This window comes from Anser anser (genome assembly GCF_964211835.1).
Source record: "Anser anser genome assembly, chromosome: 2".
Classification (NCBI taxonomy): Eukaryota; Metazoa; Chordata; class Aves; order Anseriformes; family Anatidae; genus Anser; species Anser anser.
In genome coordinates this window covers 90,905,434-90,921,954 of record NC_139721.1, presented here as the reverse complement: position 1 = coordinate 90,921,954, position 16,521 = coordinate 90,905,434, and the positions used below count along the sequence as shown (strand labels likewise).

The following is a 16,521-nucleotide window of genomic DNA, read 5'->3' as shown; positions in this document are numbered from 1 at the left end:
GGAGGTATGTGGGGTGCCTCATCTCTTGATATTCCCCAGATACACCACTGACACCAGACAGCACGCTGCAGTTTTAATTTATTAACAGCAATTAATTTAATTATTATTTTATTTATTTGTTTATTAAGTGTGATGGGGAAAGCCACTACTATAGCAATGGATGAGACAAAGCATGATACTGACAGGAGGGAATTCTTGAACGTGTTATTGCCCTTTAATTCCGGTAATCAAGACTCCGCAAGACCAGCTGACGACAACCCAACACCGTGCAGATGAGACGTTTTTCCCCAGTAAACTTCCACACATGGGTCTGACAAACACATGAAGCGCCTGGGACCACCACTTCTACACGCAGCAGGGCGCGTTGACCCCCGGTCTCCTTGCATGTCCCTACTTCAGAGGAACAACGCGGGGCCTCCCCCCACCTCCCCGGCACCTCTTCTCCCCCCTCCCCGGGGTCGCTCCTTCAACTGCCGCCACAATGACCCGAAGCCCGCAGTGACGTCACGCCGGGAGGCGTGGCTTAGTCCCAGAGCGCACATGCGCAGAACACCGAGTGAGTGGAGGGCCTTCTCTGCGCATGCGCTCTCCGCAGTAAGACGAACATCCGCAGTAAGACGAACATCCGCAGTCCGAAGAACCCCTGCGCGTGCGTGGGCTGAGCCGAGCGTCTGATTGGCTAGCTGTCTCCCTCAGTCCAATAGCGGCGACGGTTGCTGAGGAGGTGTGGCGTCCGGCCGCCCAACGTGCTCGCAGGTTATTGGCGGCGGCGGTTGCGAGGGAAGATGGCGGCGGCGGCGGCGGAGCTGGCGCTGCTGGAGGGGACGCTCGGCCTGCGGAAAGGGACCAAGTACGGCGCGCAGGGGGAGCGGCAGGTGAAGGGAGCCGGCGGGGGTCCCCGCACCACGGCAGCCCGGCCCTGGGCCTTCCCCGGGCGGCTCGGCCTCCTCCCCTGCTCGCTTCGTGCCCCCCCAGGCGTAGGGCCACGCTGCCTGCCCCGAGCCGTTCCCCTTCTGTCCGCCCGTCAGGGGGCTGGCGGCTTGGAACGGGCTTGGTCTTGCTGCATCGCCCTACCTGCAGTCAGCCCAGCTGTGTCCGTGCTGTTGTGGTTAAATCCTAGGAAAATGGTCAACTCTTAATGTTAGAAATGCAGCTACAGCAAAGAGCTGTTGCTGTTAAATACCTTCTTGAAGTAGCTGGCTTGATGTTTTTGAAGCTCATAGGGAAGCATTCCCATGTGTGATTTAAAAGGCAATCACACGACAAATAACATGGGGCTGGGGGAGTCACAAACTTGTAGCAGTTTTCACATTGCTCCCTCTCTGGGAGGAATAACAGAAGCATTGCTGTTCACTAATGCTTTTGTGTGTTTTCTCTTTTTATGTAAGCATTCTTTGGTTTCAAATATAGTAAGCTTTCATAAGCGTTTAACACTCCAGCTGGTATTTTAATGCTGTTGGTGTAAAGTGTAAGTCTGAAGAAGTGGGTCATGAAATCTGTCTATGGTTTTTCATGTTCAGTGGAGAAACTGAACAGTCAAGGACTCTGCATAAAAATGCAAAATAAATACTGTGCTTCAAGCTTGCATTGCTTGTTAATTACATCTGAAGGTAGACAGTGTCTTGGGTGGTCATTTGGTGCCATAAATGGCTGAATGGGTTTTAGGCTGCTGCCGTGAGGTTCGTTTCATTTGTGACTCATAGTGGCTCTGTTTCCTTTCCCACTCAAAAAGGCTGGCAGTACTTGTTCCATTATTTCCTATATTTTCTGAAGTAATTTTTTAAGACAAACTGACTTGTTTACTAGTGCCCTCTTTTATACCCTAAAAGTTTGTATGGTGTGTTCAGTCAATTCTATGTGATTTGTTTTGTTGGTTTTTTTTTTCCTCTTTGAAGCAGTGTTTGTGAAACAGTAGCAAGGATCCAGTTCCAAAGTCAACTTGTTTTGATGTGCTCTTAAGTTTAATACGTTTTGTAACTTAGTACGTTGCCTTCAGAAACTCTGTGCATCTAACTTGCATTTATGTTTCTTTGTAAAATACATGAGATGTCTTCTCAAATCTTAATCAGTATTTATAACAGGTATCTTTAACTTTAGCATTTAAATTTAAACACTTTAAAAGGCATATTCTCACATGCACGCATTTCTGTTATCATAATTAAATTGCATTAAAATCACTTTAACATAGTAATGTCACTAACAAAGATGTGATTAAAACTAGAGGCATATGATATGCTGTCTTCCCCTGCTGTGGGTGAACAAATAACTTCTGTCTTGGTATTTGGCAATAGAACAGTAAGTATGAATAAGCATTTCAGTAGATCTGGCTGCTGTGACTGAAACTGGATGCTACTGACTTTATAACCTTCAGTCAGAGATCTGAATTTGAAAAATTAGTTAAAAGTTAGTTAATAGGTGTTCTGCCAGGGTCAGAACAAACAGTACTACTTCTTGCTAAGATTAGCATAACTGGATTATTTTGTGCTGAAGGTGCCTTGAAAAATAGGTGTCTTGTTCTGTCCACAGGCACATTAAGTATGTCTCCAGTAAAAAATGAAAGTAAACCACCACAAAGTAAAAATACAACCCAAATGTTTTCCTTTTGATATCACTACCTTTAGCATTAGTATTTCTAAATTCTGGTCTCTCTTTAAAGGTCCTTTTGAATGGCTGTAAAGAAACAATAGTTACAGTCACATAGAGTACATTTTGAATAAGTTACAATATTATTAATTTTCTCTTCTAGATTCCTGTTCTGCAGACGAACAATGGTCCTGGTCTGACAGGATTAATTACCATAGCTGCCCACTTGGTCAAACAGGCTAAGAAAGAAAAACTGCTTGGAAGCACTGCAGAGGAAAAGGCTGTCGTTCAGCAGTGGTTGGAATACAGAGTGACTCGAGTAGATAGATGTTCTAGTAAAGAAGATACTAGAACAATTCTAAAGGTAAGCAGTACTTAATTAACTTGACAGTGAATTTTGGAGCGGATAGACCTTGAAAATTACAGTAGTAATGTGTATAAAAAAAGAAGCAATTAATAAAAGTGGGAAAATGCTGAAGACTTGCCAGTTACCTTTTATTGATTAACAAAAAAAATACCTGAAAACGGGAGAGAAGATGCGTTCTAAAATACGTGAAGCTGAATTCTTACCATATTCTGTGGCTGTAATGCTGTGAACTACTTAGAACATTGCAGATAATGTGGAGATTATTCAATAGCTTAGTCTCTCTTTAGCCTTGTAAGATACCAGCTTCTTAATATTTCATGAAACCTCACTTACAAACAAGTTGTGTTGCATTTAGAGATAATTCTGCACTAATTTAAGAGCTCTTCTTCCTGATTTGGTAATTATGGATGTTGTTGTGACATTGTGATATGTGAAATAGTAAAAAATGAAATTGTAAGGTAACTCCTCCAAAACTGCCCTTCACATTGAGCTACTTTATGTGGAGGCTTCAGTCCGCTCAACTTTTCTTGTAGTCTGAAGCTTCTTCCCCTAGGATAGGTGGAAGCAGAAAAAATCTCGAGGGTCACCCCATTATTTGAGTAGCCAGATGGCAGCAAGTAGATGGGGAAAAAAACTTGCTCTGTTTTCCTTCTTACTCCTTGTGACTGATAATTATTATCTTTGCAATCTTTTGGGAGCAAAGTTTGAAGAGAGAAATTGCTTTACACTGCTAAGTACTAAGAGCTATGTTTTATTAAGTGTGTATGAAACGAGTGAAATTCAGTCAATTAAGTGTTTTTTTCTAATTTTAAAACATGTCAGCTTCAGAATGTACAAAATGCTCAATACTACTAATTAGCCTATGCTGGGAAATAGCTTTGAGCTGCAAGGTATTAGAAAGATTAACTACAGTTGTGGATAGCAGTGTCTTAATATTTCTGATTTTTGTTAGGAGCAGCAAGTCTGCGTCATACAGAATTTATTTCAGCAAGCCAAAGACTGCTGAAGCAGCAGGCAAGATGTAGCTTAGGTTGCTTAAATTCAAGGGAAATCTTGATCTTAAAATGGTGCAAAGCAAAATCTTGCCAGTAATCTGTTGTTCTTCTCAAACTGACAAGCCTCCTTGATCTGTAAAAAAAGCAGATTTGGTGAACACCCTAAAGAACCATTTCTTTCACTTATCTCAGATTATCTGTGATGTATCTTGATCTCATTTTATCTATGGAATATCTTCTGCTGGTTAAGCATGAGCTTGTTTGCATTGCTTCTTTTTGTGACATCATTGGTCTTATCTTCTATGTGTAGATACTATCAAAACATTTATGGTCAGGGTTACCCTACAAACACCTCTCCAGAGTTCCCTCTGTCCTTTGAGACTTTTAAGAAGTCAGCTGAAGTAGGCATAGACTAATCAGGATGTAACTTCTGGTTTAGCTGTACTTTGAACAGAAGATATGACTAGGTGGCCCGCAGAGGTCCCTTTCAACCTTAATGTACTTTTCTCGCTAATTTGATAGAAGGCAGTCGAGCTGTGTAGAACTGTTGATTGCATAGGAAGCAATTTACCTTCCTAATCTGCTTGGTATATTCTAAACAAATGAATTAACTTATTGCAAGGATTTGCATTTTGTCAAATTATCAACAATAAAAGAAAGGCTGGGAAGAAATCCATTAAAGAGAATCACTTCAACTTTTGGTTATTCTAGTCAGTTGCTGGTCAGCTAGGTACCTGTCCTGGTGTAAACCCTTTCTTTTTCTTTTTTTTAATGTATGGCAGATATATAATAATTCCAGTTGCTTTTCTTAGTTTTAGGTAAACCACCTTCTGTTTAGTCCCAAACAATGAGAAGACTGTATGAGAATTACTAACTTTTATTCATCTTTTTTGCCATTTCATCGTATAAAAACAAAAAACAAATTTGTCTTGTTATGATAAAATATCTGCTCTGAATGCCCTAAGTGATGATACCTGCTTTGTTATCGCAAGCATGAATATTTGTAGAACTGAATTTGGGTAGGAATACCAGGCACAGAGGTGTGATGGCTTTGTACTTATATCTTTTCAGTGTTAGCATTTTATCTTTATATCTAAGTTATATCTTTTTCAGTGTTAGCCTAGTGTTAATAGTATGGAAAAGAGCTGAAATACAAATACATAAATAAATTATTCCAAACAAAACTTCCTTACTGAGAAAGAGATTTTCCCTGAAGTTATACTGATCGCCTAAATATATATATAATATACCCTAAATACTACTTTAAAATTTTCCTGTAGACTTCTTTTAGCAGATGCTGAATGGCCAGAGTTTATCTTTATGCAGGACTGCTGTGGAATTGTTCCAGCATTAATAATTTCATAGTGTAGCAATTAAAATTTTTTTTTAATTTGTTCTCTTGCCACCATCATTAATCAGAAAAAGAAGCAGCCTACCATTAAAGTATACTATGCCAAATGGGAGTATGAGGAGGGGGAAGAAAGGAGACGGGGGCGGGGGAGAACACTAAAATAGGGAGGCAAGTCTGAGATTGTAGTTTTACGACGTGTCTGGAATACACAATGGCAGACTTGGGACGGTTGCAGCCTAGAGCCACAATTTATAATAAGCTGTGCCAAAAACAGTTCGTTCAGTCGCTTCTGCTATAAACGTCAGACTGCCTCTACTTAACCCTTAAATGAGGTGATCTGTTTCTGAAGAACATCGGATAACAGCTAGGTTAATGTCTGTTCATTTGAACAGGAAAGTGTTTTTTTTAGTTTGTTTTTTTGTTGTTGTTGACCTTAAGAAAATTTCTTACTGGTGTGTTGACTAAAGCTGTTACCTGGCACGAAGACAATTGTCAGGTAGTCAGACCATATTAACAAGGATTTTTTTTATTTACTCAGCAAATCCCATATGGTTCTGAACCTGACAGCGAAAGTATTCGCAAATTTTTATCCACTTCTGATTTGAGCTCCTGTGCTGGAAAAAAAGAAACAGGATTAATGCCTCTAGACTGTCCTTTGGCAGATACGAGTAATGTAGGAATAATAAATTTCAGTAGTGGTGATTACGTAATGGCCAGTGTATTACGTGAACTTTCTTTTTCACAGGATGAGGCAGTATTTCCTTTGCTTTTGGTCAACTGAGTGATGCTTGGTTAGTGGGAAATGAAGTTACATGGAAGGCAGGGAGGTGGGTGTCTCTAAATCATTGAGTTGTTGTTCTTGATACCTTGTAGGATTTCTGCTCCTCTCAGGAGGAACTGAGAACCTTTGATGTATTCTCATGCCACCAAATTTCTACTTGAATATTAATGAAATCTGTTCAGTAGATTTGAATGTCTCTGCTTTGTCAGTTTTAGGTATTCAGATGTTGAGGGTTCCAAAATATCTTCTGTCCAAAGTATTACTAGGAACTTGCACTAGATTTCACAGAAAAGCTTCCACAGAAATGGCAGAAGTGCTCTGAAGGATTATTATAACCAAGAAGTTCCACATACTACTTGCAGTATCTCATACAAAAATATTCCATGATTATGGCCAATTCTGTCCCAATTTCCTGTGCTATCTGGCTCTAATAATCAAGTTCAATTAGAGATCTAAATAAAAGAACTTCAGTTATTGTTTAAAGTGCTTGTTTGAAAAATTAGTGTTTCCACCACTGTTTAAGTAGGTTAATCCATTCAGTTCTCTGTCCATAGAGTTAATCCACAGTTCTTGTATGCTGTTTTTCAACAGACTTCTAAATGGAATGCCTAACCACTTTGGAAAGCTTGTACATCATGTTCTTTAAACATCGTGTCAGTTTTCACTCCTCCCTTTTCGAACAACACCAGGATATTGTTGCATGCTGACAGGCGTAAAAGATTGCACTTTGATTATTTGAGCAACATTTTTTGATAGAGCTGTTTTTCCTCTGTCCTTCACATGAAGTGCAATATGATTAGCGTAATATTCGTCTAGAACAGGTTTAGCTCATATTTTCAGTTAGGTAAGGGTCTTACATTATAATTAAAAATAAAGCTATGCACTAGTCATGAAGCTATGCCTTTCTTGGATAAGGCTGCAGAATCTTCATTTTGGGTTTTGTATTGCCCAAGGCTTTCCTGGGCTTTCTAAGGCTCTTTGCTTTTGCGTGCTGTCTTAAAAAGGCAGTTAGAGTGGAAATGACCTTGTGAATATTGCTGGCTGAAAGCACATGGTTTTGTATGTAAAGGAAGTGTGTACACCAGCAGTGCATTCTTAGGGACAGAATATCCAGAACACAATTAGGGGATGATTAGATGCATCATAAGCTATGGAGGTGTTGTAAGAATCAACTGTTACTTACCTGAGCTACAGTGGTGGGCAGTGTCTCAACTTGTGGTGTCTTAACAGATTAATTGGATTGCAGACAATTGTACTACATACCTATAGTATCCAACTCTGGGGGGTAACCAGCAGTGTGCTGTGGATGGGACGTGTTGAGCTGTTGCTGTAGATAAGGGCTATACATCACATATCTATTCGTAAAACAAGCAAATTGAAATCAATCAGTTAGTACATAAGTAACGTAACAGCTTGCTTCTCTCCACTATTCCCCTACCCCAAAATGGAATTGGAATTGATGCAGTCGTTCAGTGCATATTATTACAGCAAACTGCAGTTATGCCTTAAGGACTATCAGTTATTTAATACTAAATTGTATGTACGTAATCAGTCTAAGTAGTGACGTTAAGTACACAAAATGCAGTGATAAAAATAACAGCTAACAGACCTGAATCTTCAGGATGTCCTAGAAATTCTAATATAGTATTGTATTCAAATTTTCAGTAATCTCTCCATGACAGAAAGACTGTTCCAGTTTAATAGTGTGGTCACTTAAGAAAGCTTCACTTTCAGGAATTTTACCACAGTTGGCTGTTAGCCAATAATATAACAATGTATGGGAAGTATAACCCACGAAGCAAGATCTACTACATGTTTTAACACACATGGAAAAAACTATACTGTGATGTTTTTGAATTAGCTTGACGTTTATAGTATGAAATTGGAGTATCTTCCTATTCTTCCCTTATGGGAGTAATGTATATATTCAAAAACAGAATAGCAAACTAATGCTCATTTATCCAAGACTCCACTACATTTGTCAAACTCCATTTGTTCAGTTAACTGACTTGATAAAATTTGGTGAACTAGAATAAATAATCCTTCAAAATGTAATAGCCTACTTTGCCTTAAGACTTGAATTTGTTCTTAGTGATAAACATTTTGAGGCTGCAAATATGCTGTGCAGGTATTGTGATGGTGTCAACCCATGCTGAACTATGAGCTATGCAAACCAATATTTCTGTGCATAAACTAGCCTAACTCTTGAAGATATATAAAACTAAGAATCAGCATGCTATAGCTTCTTTGGCCAAAATTCTGAATTTTAACAGTGAAATAACTGCATCAACTGTACTGTCATAGTTAACAGGATGTTTATAAAGTAAAAAGCTTAATTGTATAGCCAAGAATATGAAATGAGGTCATAGCAGAGGAGCAAAATTTCAGTGGCATTATTTTTCACAATAAAGTGTTATTTCCAATTAATCCAAGTAAAATGCTGATCAGAGAACTTGTGTCAGAAGGGGTTTATGATTTCTTCCCAGTATATTGACTTACAGATTTTCTTTTGTGAAAGCTCCTTTTTAACGATGTATTTGCCTTTGTGTTCTGTAAATAAAATCCCTCAGAACTGTAGTTACATGTTTAAAGTAATTTGAGACCTAACTAATATGAAGAAAGCAGCAAGCAAGTGTAAAGGAAAAAGCTGCGTAGCCAGGGGCAGATGACCTTAGAGTCTTAAATGTGCAGGAGTTAGTATTTTTCCCTGATTTGCTCTAATAAAAGAAAACCAAAGCAGACGTTAGGATGTTTCGGTCTTAGAGAAGTATGGGAGTCCTGTCATGAAGTTATTGTCAAAGAAAATTGTAAGGTGGTATAAAGGAGGCAAACTTGCCACGTTAAAATGCGAGGTCAGAGGCTGTAAAGTGTCAGTGTTTCGAGTTTTTTTTCATATTAACTGTAAAATATGTCAATACATTTGAGGCAGTAGAATTATGGAACCACAGAAATTGCAATACGCTATAGTCTAAATTATTTTTTTAATTGTTCATGAATGAATAAACACATTTTCCTTGCCCTACCCTTTCTTTTGAAAAATAAAGAGTTCTATTAAAATGAAGTGTGCTGTAATTGAGACTGTTAAATCGTTTTAGGGACATTTTGAAAAACATTGTTTAAGCTGTTTACCAGTTTCCAGAAGGGAGTAAATGGCCTAAGAAAACTGGCAGGACTGCTCTGAGCAGAAACTTACCGTAAGCTTGTTTGTTTTTCTTGGGTGTTTGGTGGTGGTTGTTTTTTTTTTTCCAAACTAGTAGAGGAATATTAGCTGGGAATTTCTACCTTCAAGGAAAAGCTAGGAGGCTTTTTTCCTACGCTTCAGAAAAGAATGTCATAAAACTAGAGCTTGCTTATGCTGTAGTTTACCCTCAGGATTAAAGTAAATTTTGCTTGCTGTTACATTTTCCTCTTTAGAGGGAAGTAGGGGGCACAAAGGTGTTTGACTTAGATGAGGAGTAGGTAAGGTGTGGAGGAAAGGAAGCAACACCTGTCCATAAGCAATACGTGTGTTCTCAGGCATGATACAGTTGACCAACAGTGAGTCTCTCTGCCCTCTGTTTTCCTGCAGAGAACTACATATGAAAAGTCTTCAGTAATGCAGACTTGAAATACTTATTCGTTGAACCCAAATGGAAGTCTTCTACCACCCATCCTTATACCATCTGATACGGAGTTGTTGAGAGAGATGATCTTAGAGTGCTGAAACCGTGCTCCTTCATACGATCTTATGTAGTGACTGAGTTGACTGTATCAGTCATTAAGATTTGCTAACAATGATTTTAACATTAATAAAAGCAGGTGGCAAATGGTACCAGTTGATGGGTATCAAATTTCAGGCACGAGTTAAGCATGTTTATCTCCTATGCCAGTATCCCTTTCTGTTTCTTTCACTTCTTACACACTTGCAGTTTGAGAACTTCTTGAAACACTGATGCTTTTATGAGTCATATGCACTAGTCAAGAAAATGCAAGATTCTTGCATTTTTTTGAGTAACTTGAAGCCAGGAAAAGACAGTTGAAAGTATTTCTGTGGGGTCAGCTTAATATGTAAAACAAATAATACTTGTATTTACAAAAACTTGAGTGGATGTCAGTAAATAGGGGAATGATGGAAATTTGTGGGACAGCAACAAATTGTCTTGCACTTTGTTTAGAGACGAACACTTAGATTTTGTTGAAATCTCACTGTCAAGGAACAATGACTGAAGTTATTATCTTGATGCTTTTTAGAAACTTTTCTTTTAGTGTTTTTCTCCTTTACTGAGTTTAGCTAAATTAAAGGTGGCACTTATTTAAATACCTGGCCTCCAGAGGAAGGTCTCAATTATTTTTAACAATTGCCTTAATGTTTTGTCATACGAAGTCGGTAGTACAGCGGTATAATGACTTTTTCCTTTTTAGGATCTTAACACACACCTCGAAGATAAAGTCTACCTTGCAGGAAACAGTTTTACCTTAGCAGATATTTTGATGTACTATGGATTGCATCATGTCATGGTAAGTGCTATTTGCATTGCTTTTATACATAGAGCTATCATAATTGTTTATTTATCTCAAGGGCAGTTTATTGCTGTAGAAGTTAAACTACTGGATCAGTGACAGTTGCAGAACAAAAAAAAATGTGAGATTTCTTATGAGGAACTTCATATATAACTTGCCTGTAAGTGTATATTTTACTTTTTTTAATATTTAGCTATGGATCTGTGAAAATAAGTGTATTATCTGTAGTACTCAGGGTACTTCAGTTGCCTATATGGACGGTAACATATGGATGGTACCTGTCCCTCTGTTTATAGAGCTTACCTGTTCAAGTTTGAAACGTGACTGCTTACAAAACTACACGGGAAATAGATAAATGAAACTCAAAGAATGTGTCAGAACTGGAAATAGTAAAATTTTTAGAACAGAAGTGCTACTATAAAAGCTGCCCATAAATAAAGTTCCTGAAGGATAAATGCATGCAAGTGTTAGCTACAATGACATGTCATTCTTGTTTCTAGGTTTAATGATAAGGCTTGATAACATACAGAATATGAAAATAACATGTGAAGGCTGGTGCTTAAGGGAAAAAAGGTTGTACTGAATAGAAATGATGTTGAGATTCTTCATACGTAGCTCAGGGTTTACTGCAAAGTGCTTATAGATCACTGCACATCAATTTTGAACCCCAAGAGGTAATTTGAAAATGAAGCAATAGCAGTTATTTGTATTTGGGTGGCTGGAACATGGTTGTGAATGAGCATGCATTCTTTGGAGTGAGTATTTCTAAACAAACCAAACCAAATGGTTTGCTGAAATCTTAGGGGAGGATAAAATCACTGAGTTTTACATCAGAAAATGGCAGGGGAAAAAATAAGAAAAAAATGCCTCTGATTAAATGCCTGTGTCTGATCTGTGAATTCAGTCAGCTGGTTGAACTGTTAGTTTATGCAATTAAAAGCAGAGTACTAGGAGAAGAGTACAAGAGGACTTGTGCTTCAAAAGGGAATATGAAGAGGAGGGGCAAGAGATCAGGTAATGAAATATTACTAAAAATGAGAGAGATCTTGTGTATCTCTTGACTGTCCAGGAATAAATGTGCAAATAAGATAGTGCAAGCAGAGGAGAGGAAAAGAAAGCTTCATTTCGGGTTTTTGAAAACACATTAAAATCACTTAGAATTAATTCTATGTTGAGAAGTTATACTTAAATCGTGTTTTCCTTGTAAGGGATAGATATGTTGACTGGAATGTCAAATGAGTTACCTTTCACTCATTATATGAAAATATACATATAAGCATTTTTTTTCAATATGGCTATGTACTGTGAGACAATGGAAGTTCAAATGAGACTTTTTTTTAAAAATTAAGCAGGGGAAACTCAAGCATATTTTATATTTAGTTTGCTCTAGAGTAGACCACCTAATCAGGAAGAAAAGATACAAGTTGTTGCTTTGGGAAATAGAACAGATGGTAAAAACAAATGACTTAGTGCTCCTGGGTGCCTGCAACCATCTAGACGCTACTTGGGACAAGTTTATAGTACAACATCTGTTTCTGAAATGGTTGATTTTTCGCAGAAGATAATTTTCTGACTCAGAAAGGTATAAAGGGCAAATAATGGAGTTGCTATACTAAACAGAAGAAAATCTAGAAACTGCTAGTTAAGAATTACATATTTTTAAGGTTTCAGAAATTGTTAATGTTGGTATTTAACTATAGAGGTAAGATCTTGAACTGGGATTTTTTTTTCCTCCAGTAATGAGAACAGAGTACTTTGAGCTGCTTCTCTGCCCAAAGCATTAGGCAGGAGGGAAAGCTGCTCTATCCTCTAATGTGATGCAGTCCAGAGAAGCAGTTTATCATATCCACCATTGTTTCAGCTAAGCCTGAAAAATGTGCAAAATGTCAGTAAGGTTTTCTTACTATAATCCTTCAAGAGAAAAAGTGGGGAGGATGGGAGATGGGGATCCAGAGTTGCTGTCTAGAAAATGAATCTGAAAATAGTACTGATAATGGCCTTTAGGATCAATCTATGCTTTTGATGGGCTAACAACTACATACTAATGCAGACATCACTAATAGAATACTATAAATACTAGTGATGTACCATGATAGTCCTGAACGAGTCACTAAAACTTTACAAACCTTCTGATGAACTAGAAAAGTTTTTAAGACCACATGCTCTTACTGCTTGCTTCTTCACCTTTGGCTTCACCTTCCTTCATTGGTGTTAATGAGAATAAATGATAAACTTTTGTATTCCTCCCCACCTCTACTTTGCGCGCGCACACACCACATTATCCAGATGGAATTCTGGAACCTGATTCTTCACTGTTCAATAGTCAAATTGAACACTGTTCAATAGTCAGATAGACCAACAGTAACTCTTAATTTTGCAGTTGAATACTTTTCATTTGTTCTTCCTTTCTCTTCTAGTTATCTTAATAAGCATAATAGTGATAAATGTTTAAAAATCCATACTGTGGCAAAAGAATTAGTATTTTAATGAGTGAGGGTATTCAGAGGTAGCATTTGAGGTTTCTTGCCAGGGTTGTAGGAAAAAAATTCAGTATTAATTAGAAATATACATTTATAATGATGAAGCAGTAACTAAATTATGTACATTGTTCTGCATCACAGTGTAGATCACAAACATCGAAAAAATGTAATGCTTGGTGTTGGCTGTCTAAATGGGCTTTTTCAAGTTGGTGTGACTTACACTGTCATATGTAATTCTGGGTCTCCGTGTGTCTAGTATAAATATTGTTGTCTTTTGACATTTTGATTACTTAAATACATATGTAAATGGTTTTGATGAACAATGAAGTTCTGCTAGGTTAAAGGATGGATTGCAGAGAAAACATGAATTTGGAAGCGTTGCTTGAGGATAACTCAGGCAATCAGTAAGCATTAAATTCCTCTGTGGTAATAAACTTGTTTTTATATCAGAACTAATTTTTTTTTATTTTCCCTATATTCTTCTTCACAAATAGAACTAAACTAGTGAAGTGATGTTTGAAAATATTTAAGAGAAATAATCAATACAAAGGTTGATCTGACTTTATACTTTGTAAATTTTGGCAGAACTGTACTAGTAGTCTGAAGTCTATATGTTTGAGTTTAAAATTTCTTTAATAAGCACTGGAAAATAACTTACGGGTGAAATGTGTATCTACAAATAGAATAAATCTCAGTCTAAATTTTGGGGTCAGATTAAGTATAATCTAGTACAAAAACTACTAAATTCTCCTCAGGTCAGAGCTACTAATACTGATGTGTGAGACTACAGCAGTATTTTTTTTTTCTTCCCGTATGAATGTTTTCAGTAATAAACAGATTGCCTTTTTTTGATATTCATTGATACACTGCTTATCTTAATACTGGGTTAACGGGCTTTCCTTTTAAAGAATGATGCTAGGAGTGGTTCTTAAACTAAATTCAGAAAAAATGGCTTTACGTTAAAGATTTCTTAATTCTTAGCGTGTTCCTTTAAACCAAAAATGCTTCAAAACCATGTGAAAGTATTTTACAAAACACAGCATTCAGCTGTTGTTTTCCACTCACCCCCATCCTTATATGTAAAAGTTAAATTAAAAAGTGAAATAGTATCTGTTCTTCTCTTGATGGTGAAGAGCTTTACACATACACAGGTATTTTTAGACTTCCCATGTACATGTAGGATGTAGGCATGGGAATTTATGCCTGCATTCCCAGTGCTACTGGAAGCAAATATAATTAAAGCTTGTGTATTTATAGCCCTTCTAGAAACTCTTCTGGTTACACTGTGTGATGACCACCTTCGTTATCCTTCATGAGCTGTGTGGTGGAAAGCTAAGACTTTGATTTTTTTTTTTAATTATGAAAAAAAAATTGAGTGTCTGTTTCTTTGCTATTGAAATAATTGCTTTAATAGCAAATAATTATTTTATCAGTAGAATAGCAGCCTTCCTTAACTTGGGGGAATTGTCTAATTTAATGAGGAAGAATAGAAAATACCCATCGAACAAAATGTTGTAAAAATGCTGTGGAAGTGATCTCTAAACAATTAACCTAAGAGTTGTGTTCTGAGTAAAAAGTAGAGCATGCCACAGAGTGCTTTTTAATATATTTCACTGATAGAGTGCATTATGTAAATAAGCAAAAATATCTTGCCTGTTCTGCCTGGAGTACAAAGAAGGGTTCTATTATTAGAGTATTGTCTGTTTTTCCCTTCAGATGTTTTTCCACTATGTGAACAGAATGGAGAAGGACACATTTTCCAAAACTTATTTTTGATTTACTTCAGATAAATGTATTTTTAAGACTGTAAATTGTAATTTTATTGTAATTAAAATTAACTGTAATTGTAATTTTAAAAAATGAAATTGAGAATTATCAATATAAAATTACAGGGAGAGGAAACAGTATCTGCTGCAAAATCTGAAGTTCAGTTCAGGTTTTTCATAACCAAGCACTTACCCAGTAAAGATTTTGGGGGAAAAAGGGTATTGTAATTCTGTCAGTGTACAATAATCACTGAAGTTACAGTATTTTTAGTACCTGCTCATGCTTTACTGAAAATGGGGAAAAGTATTAATCATAGATAGCCTTTAGGGTGTATGTTGTTCTTTACATACTCTGGTATGAAGCTGTAGAGCCATTTACAAGCACCAGTTTCAAACTGCCATTAATTATAACAATCTGCATGTGATCAAAAGCGTCTTCCCGTAAATGGTGCTGCATGTTTTTTCTGTCTTGTATTAGCGTCTGAAGAACCTCAGGCAGTTTATGAAGTATCTTAATTTAAAAAAAAAAAAAAGCACTCAGTGTTACATTTTAATAGCTTCCACTTCCTTTTGCTTGTAATGTCTCAGAAAACTTTGGAGTTTCTCTTCTTACCAATGTTTTTTTTTTTTTCCACTTGACTAATGCAGGTTAGCCATGTTAAGTTTAGAGCTCTGCGAAAATATGTCTGTGCTTTAATTGATTTGGCTGTGCACTTTGATCGGACTATATACAGCTGTAGGAACAGTGTCTACATCTCATGCCAGCAGCAAGAAGAAGGATGCAACAGCTTTTCTCATACTGCCTGAACTGGGGTACATAACTGCAGGTGTTTTGTGGAAATGTGTGCAGTAGTATGCTTATGTTCTGGCAAGTGAGTTCTGTAGGAAGAAGAGCATCTTGGTCTGGGGAGCAGCTGAAAGATCCCCACTTCTTGTTTTTTGCTGCAGTTACTGTGCTCTTTGCTGTTAATACAGCTTTACTCTCAGAGAGAACAGAAAATTACGTGACGTTGATTTAGAATTCTTTCCTGTAATTCTTCAAAATTTTTTCTTTTTGTTCCTCTAGCCAGTTCAACGTAGTATATATCCTTATGGTGTGTTTTTTTGTTTGATTTTTTTTATCTCTACATGTTTAAAGCTTTCTGATTCTAAGCCAAGTGCTGGCCTGTGTGAGACAATAGTAAGGGGAACCAGTGGATGTTATAGTCAACTCTTAAAATCCAAAAGGCTGGTTTGTCACAAAGTAAAATTCACCATGAGGCTTAGTTTTGAACACTGGCTTTTCATTCCTACAGCTGAGTTAAATGAATTCATATAGTTTTTCTTGTAATTTAAAGTCTGTTTGAACATACTTGTTTCCAGCTGTCCTGTGCCCATGATGAAATTGGCAATGAACCTGCATTAGCCATGAGATCTGGTGCTTGTAGAACAAGGCACAAGGAGTATGCTATCTGTTTAGCTATCGAGGAGGGGATTAATCTTGTTTAGCTGTAGAAGTCTAAGCATGAAAAAAGCAGGCGTGTCTAGCTAGTGATTTGTCTGTTAAGACTATCCTCTACAGGTGTGCCCCCCTTTTGTTTATTGTAGGTGTTGTCAAAGTGAATCAGTGAAGCTTGATGGCTGATTGAAGAGAGATGAGTCCTACACTGCATGTGTTAAATACTAGGGAGATGAGATAGAGTAGTTCACATGGAGATG

At 37.3% G+C, this 16,521-nt stretch overlaps 1 protein-coding gene and 1 long non-coding RNA gene across 3 annotated transcripts in view; one reads left to right on the top strand and one right to left on the bottom strand.

Annotated features, from left to right (window-relative positions):
- Positions 1-712: 712 nt before the first annotated feature.
- EEF1E1 (eukaryotic translation elongation factor 1 epsilon 1) overlaps positions 713-16,521 on the top strand; it is a 17,387-nt gene continuing 1,578 nt past the window's right edge. The window contains exons 1-3 of the mRNA XM_083823110.1: positions 713-875; positions 2,747-2,947; positions 10,479-10,574. Coding sequence (XP_083679236.1) covers positions 786-875; positions 2,747-2,947; positions 10,479-10,574 — 387 coding nt within the window. The 5' untranslated portion in view covers positions 713-785. The remainder of the gene's footprint in view (positions 876-2,746; positions 2,948-10,478; positions 10,575-16,521) is intronic.
- LOC310893741 overlaps positions 2,954-16,521 on the bottom strand; it is a 25,499-nt gene continuing 11,931 nt past the window's right edge. Inside the window, exons 3-4 of one of the 2 annotated variants that reach the window (XR_014579257.1) lie at positions 7,341-7,432; positions 2,954-4,078 (exon numbers count right to left, since the gene is read on the bottom strand). This is a non-coding gene — a long non-coding RNA (uncharacterized lncRNA). Of the gene's footprint in view, positions 4,079-6,129; positions 7,433-16,521 lie in introns of those variants that run through there. The other variant, XR_014579258.1, reaches the window with a different exon arrangement.